At 41.7% G+C, this 11701-nt stretch overlaps 1 protein-coding gene across 1 annotated transcript in view; it reads right to left on the bottom strand.

The window, feature by feature from the left end:
• Positions 1-11004, bottom strand: part of Trank1 (tetratricopeptide repeat and ankyrin repeat containing 1) — a 67121-nt gene extending 56117 nt beyond the window's left edge. The window contains exons 1-2 of the mRNA XM_055601541.1: positions 11000-11004; positions 2281-2404 (exon numbers count right to left, since the gene is read on the bottom strand). Coding sequence (XP_055457516.1) covers positions 2281-2404; positions 11000-11004 — 129 coding nt within the window. The remainder of the gene's footprint in view (positions 1-2280; positions 2405-10999) is intronic.
• Between the last annotated feature and the right edge of the window lie 697 nt (positions 11005-11701).

Genomic DNA, 11701 nt, shown 5'->3' with positions numbered 1-11701 from the left:
TGTGTGTGTGTGTGTGTGTGTGTGTGTGTGTGTGTGTGTGTGTGTGTATGAGAGAGAGAGAGAGAGAGAGCGCTGTATGGAAGCCAGAAGTCAATGTCAGGTGTCTTCCCCTATTGCTCTCCACCTTACTTTTTTTAGACAAGATTTCTCACTGAACCACTTCAGCAGGACTGACCAGCTGGCCAGCCAGGCCTCAAGAGTCACCTAGCTCTCTCTCCAACTAACGTTGAAGTTACAGGCAAGTGCATACTGAGGGCTCCAAACTGAGGTCCTCATGCTTGCTCAGCAAGCACTTTTCCCACTGAGTCATCCCCCTAGTCCCAAGAAGGGCTTCTTTCTAACAAGCATTAGGCACAGGCTTCCCACATTATACTCTGGGCCATGTTTTTCTGATACACTTTACCTGTCAGGAGCTGGGAATGAGCACACAAGGAGATTGGAAGCATCTTCGGAACTTCCTCAGGCCACAGCCAGAACTCTGTGAAAGCATGCAGGTCCTAACTATTCCCCCCCCAGCATGCCCTTGAGAAGAATTCTCAGAAATGTTTTCTATTTTCAAGCTCAGTAGCTTCTAAAGTCTTCATCCTCTAAGCTGAGAACTTAGCTCAGTGGAGGAGTGCTTTCCTAGCAAGTACTAAGGGTCAGTGCCTCCTTATAACGAAAGATACCCAAGCCTCCCTCCTAGCAGTTGAGTCATGTGCAGCTCCAGCCTCTCCCCGCCCCAACCTTCCCATTGTGTCTGCGTCCAAAAATTTTGTTTAGTCTCTCCTTAATTTTCACAGCCCTAGACAGCCTCTCATTTTATGGTTGAGGACCCTGAGCTGACAGCTAGACTCTCTAGTGCACAACAGAACATGTGACAGAAAACTGATGTTTGGTGTTTTCCTATTTTATGGAGAAGCCTTTCTCCATTACCCAGTAATTTAACACTTCAGTTACTGCATCAGATAGCTGCAGACTGCTGTTTTACTTAAATCCTCATATTTCACCTTTATGCTATTCTTCTCTTAGTTTAAGTATGAATTACTCAAGGTCTGAGATGATGTCTCACTCCTTTTGTGTGTTCTGAAACATCAATGATGAACTTGCCTTACAAGGTGAGCACTCTGGACATTTCAACTAAATAAGCACCAAATTAGTGCTTGCCAAACCAGGCATAGTAGTGCATGTCTTTAATTCCAGCACACAAAAGGCACAGACAGGCAGATCTCTGAGTTCAAGGCTAATCTGATCTACATACTGAGTCCTATGACAGCCATGGCTACATAGTGAAACTGTCTAAAAAAAAAAGAAAGAAAGAGCGGAAAAGTGGAGTGGGGTTGAATAAGTGTACCTAGAGGTGACAAGAGCTCCACAAGAAGACCAACAAAGCCAACTAACCAGGGCCCAGAGGGGCCTATGGAGTCTGACGCACCAACCAAGGACCTTGCATGAACTGGACCTAGATTCTACATATATGCAGCCGATGGACAGCTTCATGGAGGCCACTAGTGAGGGGAACAGGGCATATCTCTGACATGGACTATGTTGCCTGCTTTCCAATCACTTCCCTACAATGGGATTGCCCTATCAAGCCACAGGAAAAGAAGAGAACTCAGTCCTCCTGTGAATAGATGAGTTGGGGTGTGTGGATGGGGTAGAGTTCCCCTATTCTAAGGAATAGGGGAAGGAGGATGCAGGAGGGTGGGACTGGGAGGAGAGGAGGGAGGGACCTAAGACTGAGATGTAAACTGAATAAACAAATTAATTAACAAAAATATGAAAAAGAAGGGAAGAAAGGAAGGGAGGGAGGGAAAGAGGGAAAGAAAGAAATACAGATATACACACACCATTTACTGAGCTTTGTTAACAGCCTTACTGGCCCCTGGAACTTCCATACTTTCCTCAAAGAGTTTGATTTCTATTGAACTGCCATCTGAAATAAAGCTTTGTTAAAATGAAGCTTGCTGATAGCAAAGACCTCCTGCAAATCAAAAATCTTTGTCTATCTCTGTCTAAATGAGCTCCTCCAGCCTCTCACTGAGCTCCAACTACCAGGGAGTCAGGCTCTACTCTCCCCAGGCAGCATGTTTCAACACTCGCCATCTCTGAACTCCTCTGGAGGTAAGGCTCCCCCAGCCCATGGACCTCTGTCTTCAAAAGCAAGTGCATTCAAGGAGAAGCATTTCTAGAATATCCAGTTTGACAAGAAAACAAAACAAACAAACAAAGACCAAAAAAATAAATAAACAAGCAAATTAAGAGGACAAAAGAAGAAGGAAGCAGCCACTCCTACTGTACCTTCACATAGGTTGGGTCCCACTGGAGACACTCTTTGGCAGCAAGAAAAGCTTCGTTCCACTTCCCAAGGCTGTAAAATGCATTGGATTTGTTGCACAGCAGCACAGCAAATTCCCGAGGGGTCCTGTGAGCAAGAACAAGCCAGCAATCAGTAAATCCATCTCTCTGCAAAGGCACAGTCCTCAAAGGCCACCACTCTACAGCTGGCTGCTGTCACCAGGCAGAGAGTTTTAGCAGGAGATATCTGTTATGCATGTAAGATCGTCTTTTTAATCCCCCTACAAAGACTGAAGCATTCACAATGTACAAACCTATGTTTTCCTGTTCCAAAATATTCTGCTCACACTTTCAATGACAAATGCTTTCAACATCTTAATTCCATTCCCTACACCAATCAATACAAATGTTTTTATTTGTAGAGAACATTGCAGAAAATGTAAAATGATGATGCCATAAAGATGGGGATGGAAAGGCATTCCTGCCAAGACTTTATAAAGGGTACAGATGTAGCATGACCTACCCAGGATAGGCCATATCAGAGGAAGGATACTGACAATTTAATTCAAATTAGATAAAATACAATCAAAGCACCCATTTTTTATATGTGATGAGTGTGCTGGATTCCCTAGAAATGGAATTACAGGTATGAGCTGCTATGTGGGCGCTAGGAATCCAACCCAGGTCCTCTGCCAGAGCAGCAAGCACTCTTAATGTCTGGGTAGTCTCTCCAGCACAAAATTCCCATTCTCCAGTCACCCTAAGCACATCTTATATGCTCCATTGCTAGATGGCTAGTGGCTACTCTTTGAAAAAAACAAACTGTCTCCATCATAGCAAAAAGTCCTACTGGGAAGTATAGTTCTGGACAGAACTGTTGCCCAGGTACAACATCAAAATATTGTTTGCTCAGTGGAAAATTTAGTCTCCAACCCCTATGCAACCAATGTATGAAAAAACATACATGGCTGGATATTTCTCAACTCTGAACCATCATGCTGCCATCTTGAGCATCATGATTCTTTTTTCTGACCATGCCCTACTATAGAACACGTAACACCTGTGAGCATGGGGTAAGATCTCTTGGAACAACTCCCTGGACCAGAGTTTGATATAAAGTGTGTGTGTGGAGGTCAAAGGTTGTGCTGAACAAACATCTCCTAGAGCATGCTCTTTTTGTACCTAGAGATGTGTTTGCTAGTCCAGAGCTTCCCCAAACTACTAAGTTTCTTTCCTGCTTAATTCCCTTTAAAGATGAGCAATGACTGGCAAAACAAAAATGAAACCCAATAAAACCACTGTTCACACTGCAAAGAAAAATAAAGAAAATGTTCTGACATGATTTCATGATACAATATGGGCATTTGTTTGTTTGCTTCCTTGCTTGCTTGCTTGCTTGAAAGAGGATGGGGAAAAAGCCTAACATTTTACTGTTTTTTTCTGGACTTGGCTTGTTTCTGTGCAGAATTTTCAATACAGTCAGTTTTTAGATTTTATATTTCCCCTGATACTCAGATTAGAACTTGACTCACCTTAGACTGACTCACTCTTGTCCCTTGACTAAGCAGTACTTCAAAATACATTTTTTCATTAAAATTTGGAGTTTACTAATGGAACAACTCACTATGTGAGAAAAAGAGAAGCAAGACTCCTAGGGAGGTTAATTAACTTGACACTGCTGTAATACTTGGTGTTTACAAGCTGAAATTAACACAGGACCAAAATAACTTGTATCTGTCCCACCTGAGGAAACAGATTTTGAAAGAAATAAAAACTAGAATAACAAAATACTGAATTTAGTAAAAAATACACATGTAATTCCTATAAGAGTTTTTTGTTGTTGTGTTTTGTTTTTTGAGACAGGGTTTCTCTGTATAGCCCTGGCTGTCCTGCACTCACTCTACAGACCAGGCTGGCCTTGAACTCACAAAGATCTACCTGCCTCTGCCTCCTGAGTGCTGGAATTAAAGTGGTGCACCACTATGCCCAGCCCTATAGGAGCTTTTTAAAGACAATCTTTATGAAATGTCCACAAACACCCTGAGTTTCCAAGACTGACTTATAGAAAAAAATAAAATAAACATCACTTACCTATCAGTCTTTACTTCTCCTATGCCCCTCCCCCAGTCCACTGATGGGTGAGGTCCTTCTCCCCTTCCATCTGACCCTATCTTATCAGGTCTCATCAGGACTGGCTTCAATGTCCTCCTTTGTGGCCTGGCAAGGCTGCTCCCCCTCAGAGGGAAGTGATCAAAGAGCCAGCCCATAAGTTCATGTCAGACACAGTCCCTGTTCCCATTACTAGGGAGCCCACTTGGACACTGAGCTGCCATGGGCTACATCTGTGCAGGGGTTCTAGGTTATCTCCATGCATGGTCCTTGTTTGGAGTATCAGTCTCACAAAAGACCCCTGTGCCCAGATTTTTTGGTTCTGTTGCTCTCCTCGTGGAGCTCCTGTCCCCTCCAGGTCCTTCTGTCTCCCCCTTCTTCCGTAAGATTCGCTGTACTCTGCCCAAAGTTTGGCTATGAGTCTCAGCATATGTTTTGATACCCTGCTGGATAGAGTCTTTCAGAGGCCCTCTGTGGTAGGCTCCTGACCTCTTCCCTGTTTTCTCCCTCTTCCGTTTGCCTTTCTGTTTTGTTTTTAATTAAAGTTTTTATTTTTTTAATATTAGTTACAGTTTATTAACTTTGTATCCCAGCTGTAGCAGGAGCCCTCATTCCCTCTCAATCCCACCCTCCCTCCCTCATCTCCTCTCTTCCCCTTTCCAAATCCACTGATAGGGGAGGTCCTCTTCCCCTTCCATCTAACCTTAGCTTATCAGGTATCTTCAGGACTGGCTGCCATGTCCTCCTCTGTGGCCTAGCAAGGCTGCTCCTCCCTTGGGGGGGGGGTGTCAAAGAGCCAGCCATTGAGTTCATGTCAGAAACAGTCCCTGTTTTCCTTACTAGGGAACCCACTTGGATACTGAACTACCATGGGCTACATCCGAGCAGGGGTTCTAGGTTATATCCATACATGGTCCTTGGTTGGAGATAGAATCTCATAAAAGACCCCTGTGCCCAGATATATTTGGTCTTTGTGGAGCTCCTGTCCTCTCCAGGTCATACTAACTCCCCCTTCTTTCATATGATTCCCTCCACTGTCAGTGGTTAAGAGCACTGTCTGTTCTTCTAAAGGACCCATGTTCAATTCCTGGCACCCACATGGCAGCTCACAACTGTCTGTAATGCTGATTCCAAGGGCTCTGACACCTTCACACTAATGCACATAAAATAAAAGCATTTGCCTTTCTGAATGAAGATTGAGCATCTTACCCAGGGTCCTCCTTCTTGATTAGCTTCTTTAAGTGTACACCTATGCAAGAGTTTTTACAAAAATACTTTCTGGGCTGGAGAGATAGCACAATGGTAAGAGCACTGTCTGTTCTTCCAGAGGTCCTGAGTTCAATTCCCAGCAACTACATGGTGGCTTACAACCATCTAAAAATGTACATGCAGATAGAACACTCATATACATAAAATAAATTATTTTTTTAAAAAAAGAAAAAATACTTTACATGATCTCTATGTGCTGATAGAGGATCATTTTCAAATTATACTTGAAGAAAACAGGTACAGAATACTGTATTATGCTCCCTTTTCTGATAAAATAAATACTAATAAATAATAAGCAGACAAATGTTGAATACAAACAGGAATATGCATTTGTTTATAGGTACATAAACCCTGGCTTGGTCAACAGAGTGCTTACAACACAAGCAGGACTAGTTAAGTTCATATCCCTGACACTTCCAGAAAAGAGCCGACAGAAAAGCACAGTGCTCTAGTCCTAGCCCTGGGACCCTGGGGCTCACTAACTAGAAAGTCCAGCTCGGCAGCGAGCCCCAGGCTCAATGAGGCAGTGATTAAAGACATCCAGGGTGACTCTGGCCTCCACCGACACACGCACATGTGCACCATACGCACTTGCGCACACACTTGCACACAGCACAGAGTTAACTGATTAATTAATCAGAATATTCTTAAGATCTAGAAGGAAGCATCAGAAGCAAAATTACTTAACCTTACTGGAAACAGGTTAGAGGAAGGAGACTTATCTTCATAACCATTTTATGAAGAGTGTGGCAAAAGTGGGGCAGTCCTCACCTACACTGTGGCCAGATAAAACATCTGTCACAAAACATTTAATTTCCAAACTTGAACACAGCTTTCAGTTGTTGGAAATTTGTTCTTCAAATATGCTTTATTCACTGTATGATTCTCTGTGAGAGCAAAAGCCATTCAAATGCAAAAGTTCCACAGAGAAATTTATGTAAAGTGTGGTACATCTTAGGAGCAGAACAATACTAAGATATTTTAAGATAAGAGGTGAGTCTATATGAGGTGTAAAAAAAAACTGGCAAAATATGTCATTACAGTGAATAAAGCAAATTGGAGAGCAATCTGTAGAGCAATCAGGAGAACAAGTGAGAGAGCTTAAGAAGGTGTAGGTGTGTGTGTGTGTGTGTGTGTGTGTGTGTGTGTGTGCATGTGTGTATCCCCTCATAAAAACATTTAAGAAATAACCAAATGGGGCGGGAGAGACTGTTCCAGGGTTCATACTGCTCTTCCAGAGGACCTGAGCTCATTTCTGAACACACAGATTGGAAGGCTCACAACAGCCTGGAACTCTAGCTCCAGGAGATCGGGCACCCCACACTCTTCTGATTTCCACAGGCACTGGACTAATGCGCACATAGCTACACACACACACACACACACACACATACACACACACACACACACACATAGTTAAAAATAAAATAACGAAACTAAAGCCAAATGGTGGTGGCACTGCATGCCTTTGATCCCAGCACTCAGGAGGCAGAGGCAGGTGGATCTTTTGAGTTCGAGGCCAGCCTGGACTACAGAATGAATAAGTTCCAAGACAGCCAGGACTACACAGAGAAGCCCTGTCTCGAAGAAGAAGAGGAAGAGGAAGAGGATGAAAAAGAAGAGGAAGAAAAAAAGAAAAAAAAACAAACTAATCAAAGCAATGGTCTTCATGAAAGGTCCACAATGGGGAGGATGTCCCTGAAGTATAAGAGACTACTCTTTGGTTTAGTCCCTCAGTTTGTGGTAGCTTGTTATTGCTGCTTTAGGAAGTGAATGCACCACCTTCCTAAATACATCCACTGAGTCACAGAAAAGGCTTAATGAATGATGGCTGAACTCCAATTTCCACAGAGCCTCTGAATGTGCCAGACTGGCATTTTTTCCTGCTCACTACCTTCATCAGAGTAATCCAAAGCAGCTGCACGCCAACAGGAAGACTATGCTGCAGACTCCTGACAGCGCCATGCTAAACCCTTCTCAGCCATTTTCTGCAGAATATAACTGGAAAAAGTCAATAAAGGAGATATACAGTTATTCCAATTTGACAGATCAAGAAACAGGCTTACATGGGTTGGAATCCTACTTGAAAAGCACAAGCGCAAGTCTGAATCCAAAATCTGTCCTCAGGATTGCTTGGAAAGACAAGGTATATATACAAAGAGTAGCAGTGACTAGAAAAACATAATGAATTTCAAAGTTAAATACAAATCCTACAAAAACCAACCCAATGAAACAGAAAAGTGTGTATCTGCCCCTATTGCAAGACAAACAAGAAAATTAGACATGGACCAGGCTACAAGCTATGTTCACACCTTGCTGATTTCCAGAGCCCATAGTTTACACACAGGCTGGCATAGGATAAACTATTACTATTTATGCTTATAGTATAAACCCTGATGTTGACCAATACTTTAAAAAAAAAAAAAAAGCTGGTCCTTTAATCTAGAATCTTCCCCCTCTCATTACTGATGCCTCTTATCCTACCTGCTTGAATTTCTCTTCCTCTATCCAGATACAACTCAAAACTGACTTCCCGTTTTTCTTCCTAGGAGAACTGAGGGGCTACAGTCTGAGTGCTTGCTCCCATATCCATTCATCTATCCTCACAGGTCTGCCCAGCATGGCCTATGTTCTGTTCCCATTAGCAAAGCTTATCAGTGTATACCCTTAGTTCAAACCAGAGCCATCAGATATCTCTGAGGATCAGAACTGATTCAAAACAAAAAATCAAACATAAGTTTAAAACAAGTAAAAAGGAATGATTGGAGAGAAAGCCCAGTGGCCACACTTATTACCTGTCAGTGTGCTCAGGCTTAAATGGGCTCTAAAAATTAGCAAAGTGTGTTCCATCCCAGGAAGGGTGGATGTCAATGGACAGAGAAGGAATTGGTCCAAGGGTGACCAAAGTGACAGGCTCACTACAGCCTATTATAATTCCATGTTTGCACTGCATTCTGTGGAAAAGAACCCACTTGTAGCCCAATACACACACTGCTAATGGTTTATTCTGAATCAGCTTTCGATCTAGATGTCACCCATGCAAAGCCTCCCCCTGCTACACAGAGAGGAGAATGAGAAAACTCAAAATCTCAGAAACATGGCCAAAGACCTGGTCAGAGGGGTAAGACTAACCCTGCAATAATGGGAAGCTCTTGCTTCCTCTCCCTCAGATAATCGGATGCTAAAGATATGCGGGGAGACAAGACTTTGGAATGGTAATTCATTGTGTTCTCAGACAATGGCTTTCCAGATAAAGGGCATTTTACAGATAACATTACTGGTAATGCTGTGTTGGCTGTGTATGCATCCTTGTTCTTGTTTCCTCCCAACTATCCTCCTTGTTTTTCAAGCTAGAAATCCTGGGGTCAGAGAGATGGGGTCAGTGGCTAAAGACACTTGCCACCAAGCCTGACACCTGAGTTTGATCCCTGAGACCCACCCATTAGGTGGAAAGAAAGAACCAACTCCAGCAAGTTATCCTCTGACCTTTCTTCCTGTGCTATGTCAAGTATGTACCACACACATACCCTCACAAAATGAACAACAAAGAAAAAACGTATATATAAAGATTTAATTCCTAGTTTTTGCTTATATGGTGAGTTGCACAGGCCACTTAGAAAAAAAGAGGGCCCCAGAAGCACCTCTGAACATGAAGGAGGAGCTCACCCTGGTTAGATACAGGCTGAACACACTTATCACAATGAATCAAGATGGCCAGGAAATGCTGTGTTTGCTATGTTGTGCATCCTTGTTCTTATTTCCTCCCAACTACTCTCCTTGTCTTTCAAGCTAGAAATCCTGTCCAGTCAAGTGCTGCCCTCAAGGACAAGAAGACCCAGTGCTGAGCAAATCAGGATTCTACATAAATGGTACTTGACCTTCAAAAGCTGATACTGCTAAACTCAGGTTTGCTTTGAGCACAAAGGACACACCATCCCACCAGCTCACCCTGTTCATGGAGTTTATTTAAGCAGGAAAGGATGGAGCTAATTCAAGCAAACTGAGCCCAGGGTATAACGGGTAAAGGTTATTTACTCTTCCAGATTTTTTACCAAAAGAAGAAAACAAGGCCATATTTGTTTTACAGGCTTTAAGATAAGAAAAACAAAATAGCCAGTGCTGTTACCACAAAAAGAACAACATTCTTGATTTCAGCATAGTGACATTTCTCAATTACAGAAGTGTTTATTTGTCTTGCTCAGTGATCTTTTTATACTCAGAGTTTTCCCAGCTTTGCCTCCACTACTGATCTCTGGTTGTAACTTAAAAGTTTTATCTTTTCTAAGTGTGTGTGCACGTGTGTGTCTGTCTGTCTGTGTGCCTGTCTGTGTCTCTGTATGTGTGTTTCCACCATTCTTGTGTGTAAAGTTTTCTTATAACATTATGCTCTCTTAAGGAAACCCGTTGGAAAAGTAGTCTGAGGCTAAAGCACTGACTTTTCAGCTCCACTTCCCCATCTGGAAAAGCAAAAGGTATCTTGTTCCTCATGGTTACTAAAATCAGTGGCCAGTAAAAAATTAATTTAAATATATAGACTGTAAAAGTGCATATACACAGATAAACTGTAAAGTAAATTCTATATATTATATAGCTCATTATACATAATAAAGCATTGTATTAAAATTACATTCATATGCACATTTCAGAATTAGTAAATACATATTGGGAAAAGAGAAAAAAATAATAACCAGTGCCAGAAACTAACCTTCAACCTCCACTTCAGTTCTTAAGTGTCCTCACACTCTCTCTACTGCCCTCAAATAGAACACCTGCAGGCTCTATTTTCACAGCTAAGAGGAATTTCATCCTGAGAAGCAAAGGTAAAATAACAAAAGGGCACAGACCACAGAAATGGATCTTTGATAACAACCACAGAAAAGAGAACCAACCAGCAAAGAGGAGCTTAAGCATTCCACAGAGGCAGGGCCTGTTTGTTGTGGTTTGGGAAGTTAAAAGAACAGGTGCCTAATCCCATATGGACCCATAATTACCTTCATCATGAAATGACTGTGGTCTTATTAGTGAATTATGACCAGCTTTTTGAAAAATAAAATATACATTGTATCACTGTAAAAAGAAAATGACTATGCTGAAGCTCTTTATTTCAGTTTTGGCTCATCTAAGCGGGCATATTGGGAATACAGCTCTGTGCAGTAGGCTGTGGTTTTGTTTTGTTTTTTTGTTGCTGTTGTTGTTGTTGGTTTGTGGTTTTTTTGCTTTGATTTTTGTTTTGGGTGTGTGTGTGTGTGTGTGTGTGTGTGTGTGTGTGTGTGTGTGTTTTAAGGACTTAGAATCCCATAGGCCTGTGGGAGTGAAATCCAGTTCTATAAGGGCATACACTCACCCCATCTCTATCTCTTCTGGAGAATTTAAAGACCTACAAAAGATACTTAGACTCAAGAGTTGAACCAATCAGCAATGAAACTGAGATTTTGAGAAAAAAAAAAAAAAGAAATGTTAAAAATGTGGGGCTGGTAATGGCTCAGTGGTTAAAAGCGCTTGCTGTTCTTACAAAGGGCCCAAGTTCTATTCCCAGCATCTACATGGTTGCTCACCATTTGTAATTCCAGTTCAAGGGGATCTGATGACCTCCATGGGCACCAGGCACATATATAATGCATATATATATATACACACAGAGAGAAAATGCTCATACACATAAAATTAAAATAACAAAAAAATAAAGCTTTAAAAAAGGAAATTCTAGAAATAAAATTTCAGTCAAGTTTTGTTTTAAGTAGAAAGAGTTGCCAATAGACTAAAATAAGAATATGGAAGAATATCAGGTAAGGAAGACAAGGACTAAGTAATTCAGACAATAAGAGGAGAAAAAATATGTAAGTATGACTACGATGTCCAAGAACTCACAGCACACTTAATATACTAAGTAAATAGAAGTCATAAACAAGCTAGTGTGAATATTCTTATATAGGATAAAGTAGAATACAAGCCAAAATTAGTCTAAGAGATAAAGAAGGCCACAGCATGAAGATGACAAAACAATACAGTGAATACAGTAAGCCCCTAACCAAGTATTGGGACTTTC

This window comes from Psammomys obesus, unplaced genomic scaffold, assembly GCF_907164565.1.
Source record: "Psammomys obesus unplaced genomic scaffold, mPsaObe1.curated_primary_1811, whole genome shotgun sequence".
Classification (NCBI taxonomy): domain Eukaryota; kingdom Metazoa; phylum Chordata; class Mammalia; order Rodentia; family Muridae; genus Psammomys; species Psammomys obesus.
The sequence above is the reverse complement of the archived record's forward strand: the minus strand, read 5'-3'. Positions and strand labels throughout refer to the sequence as shown.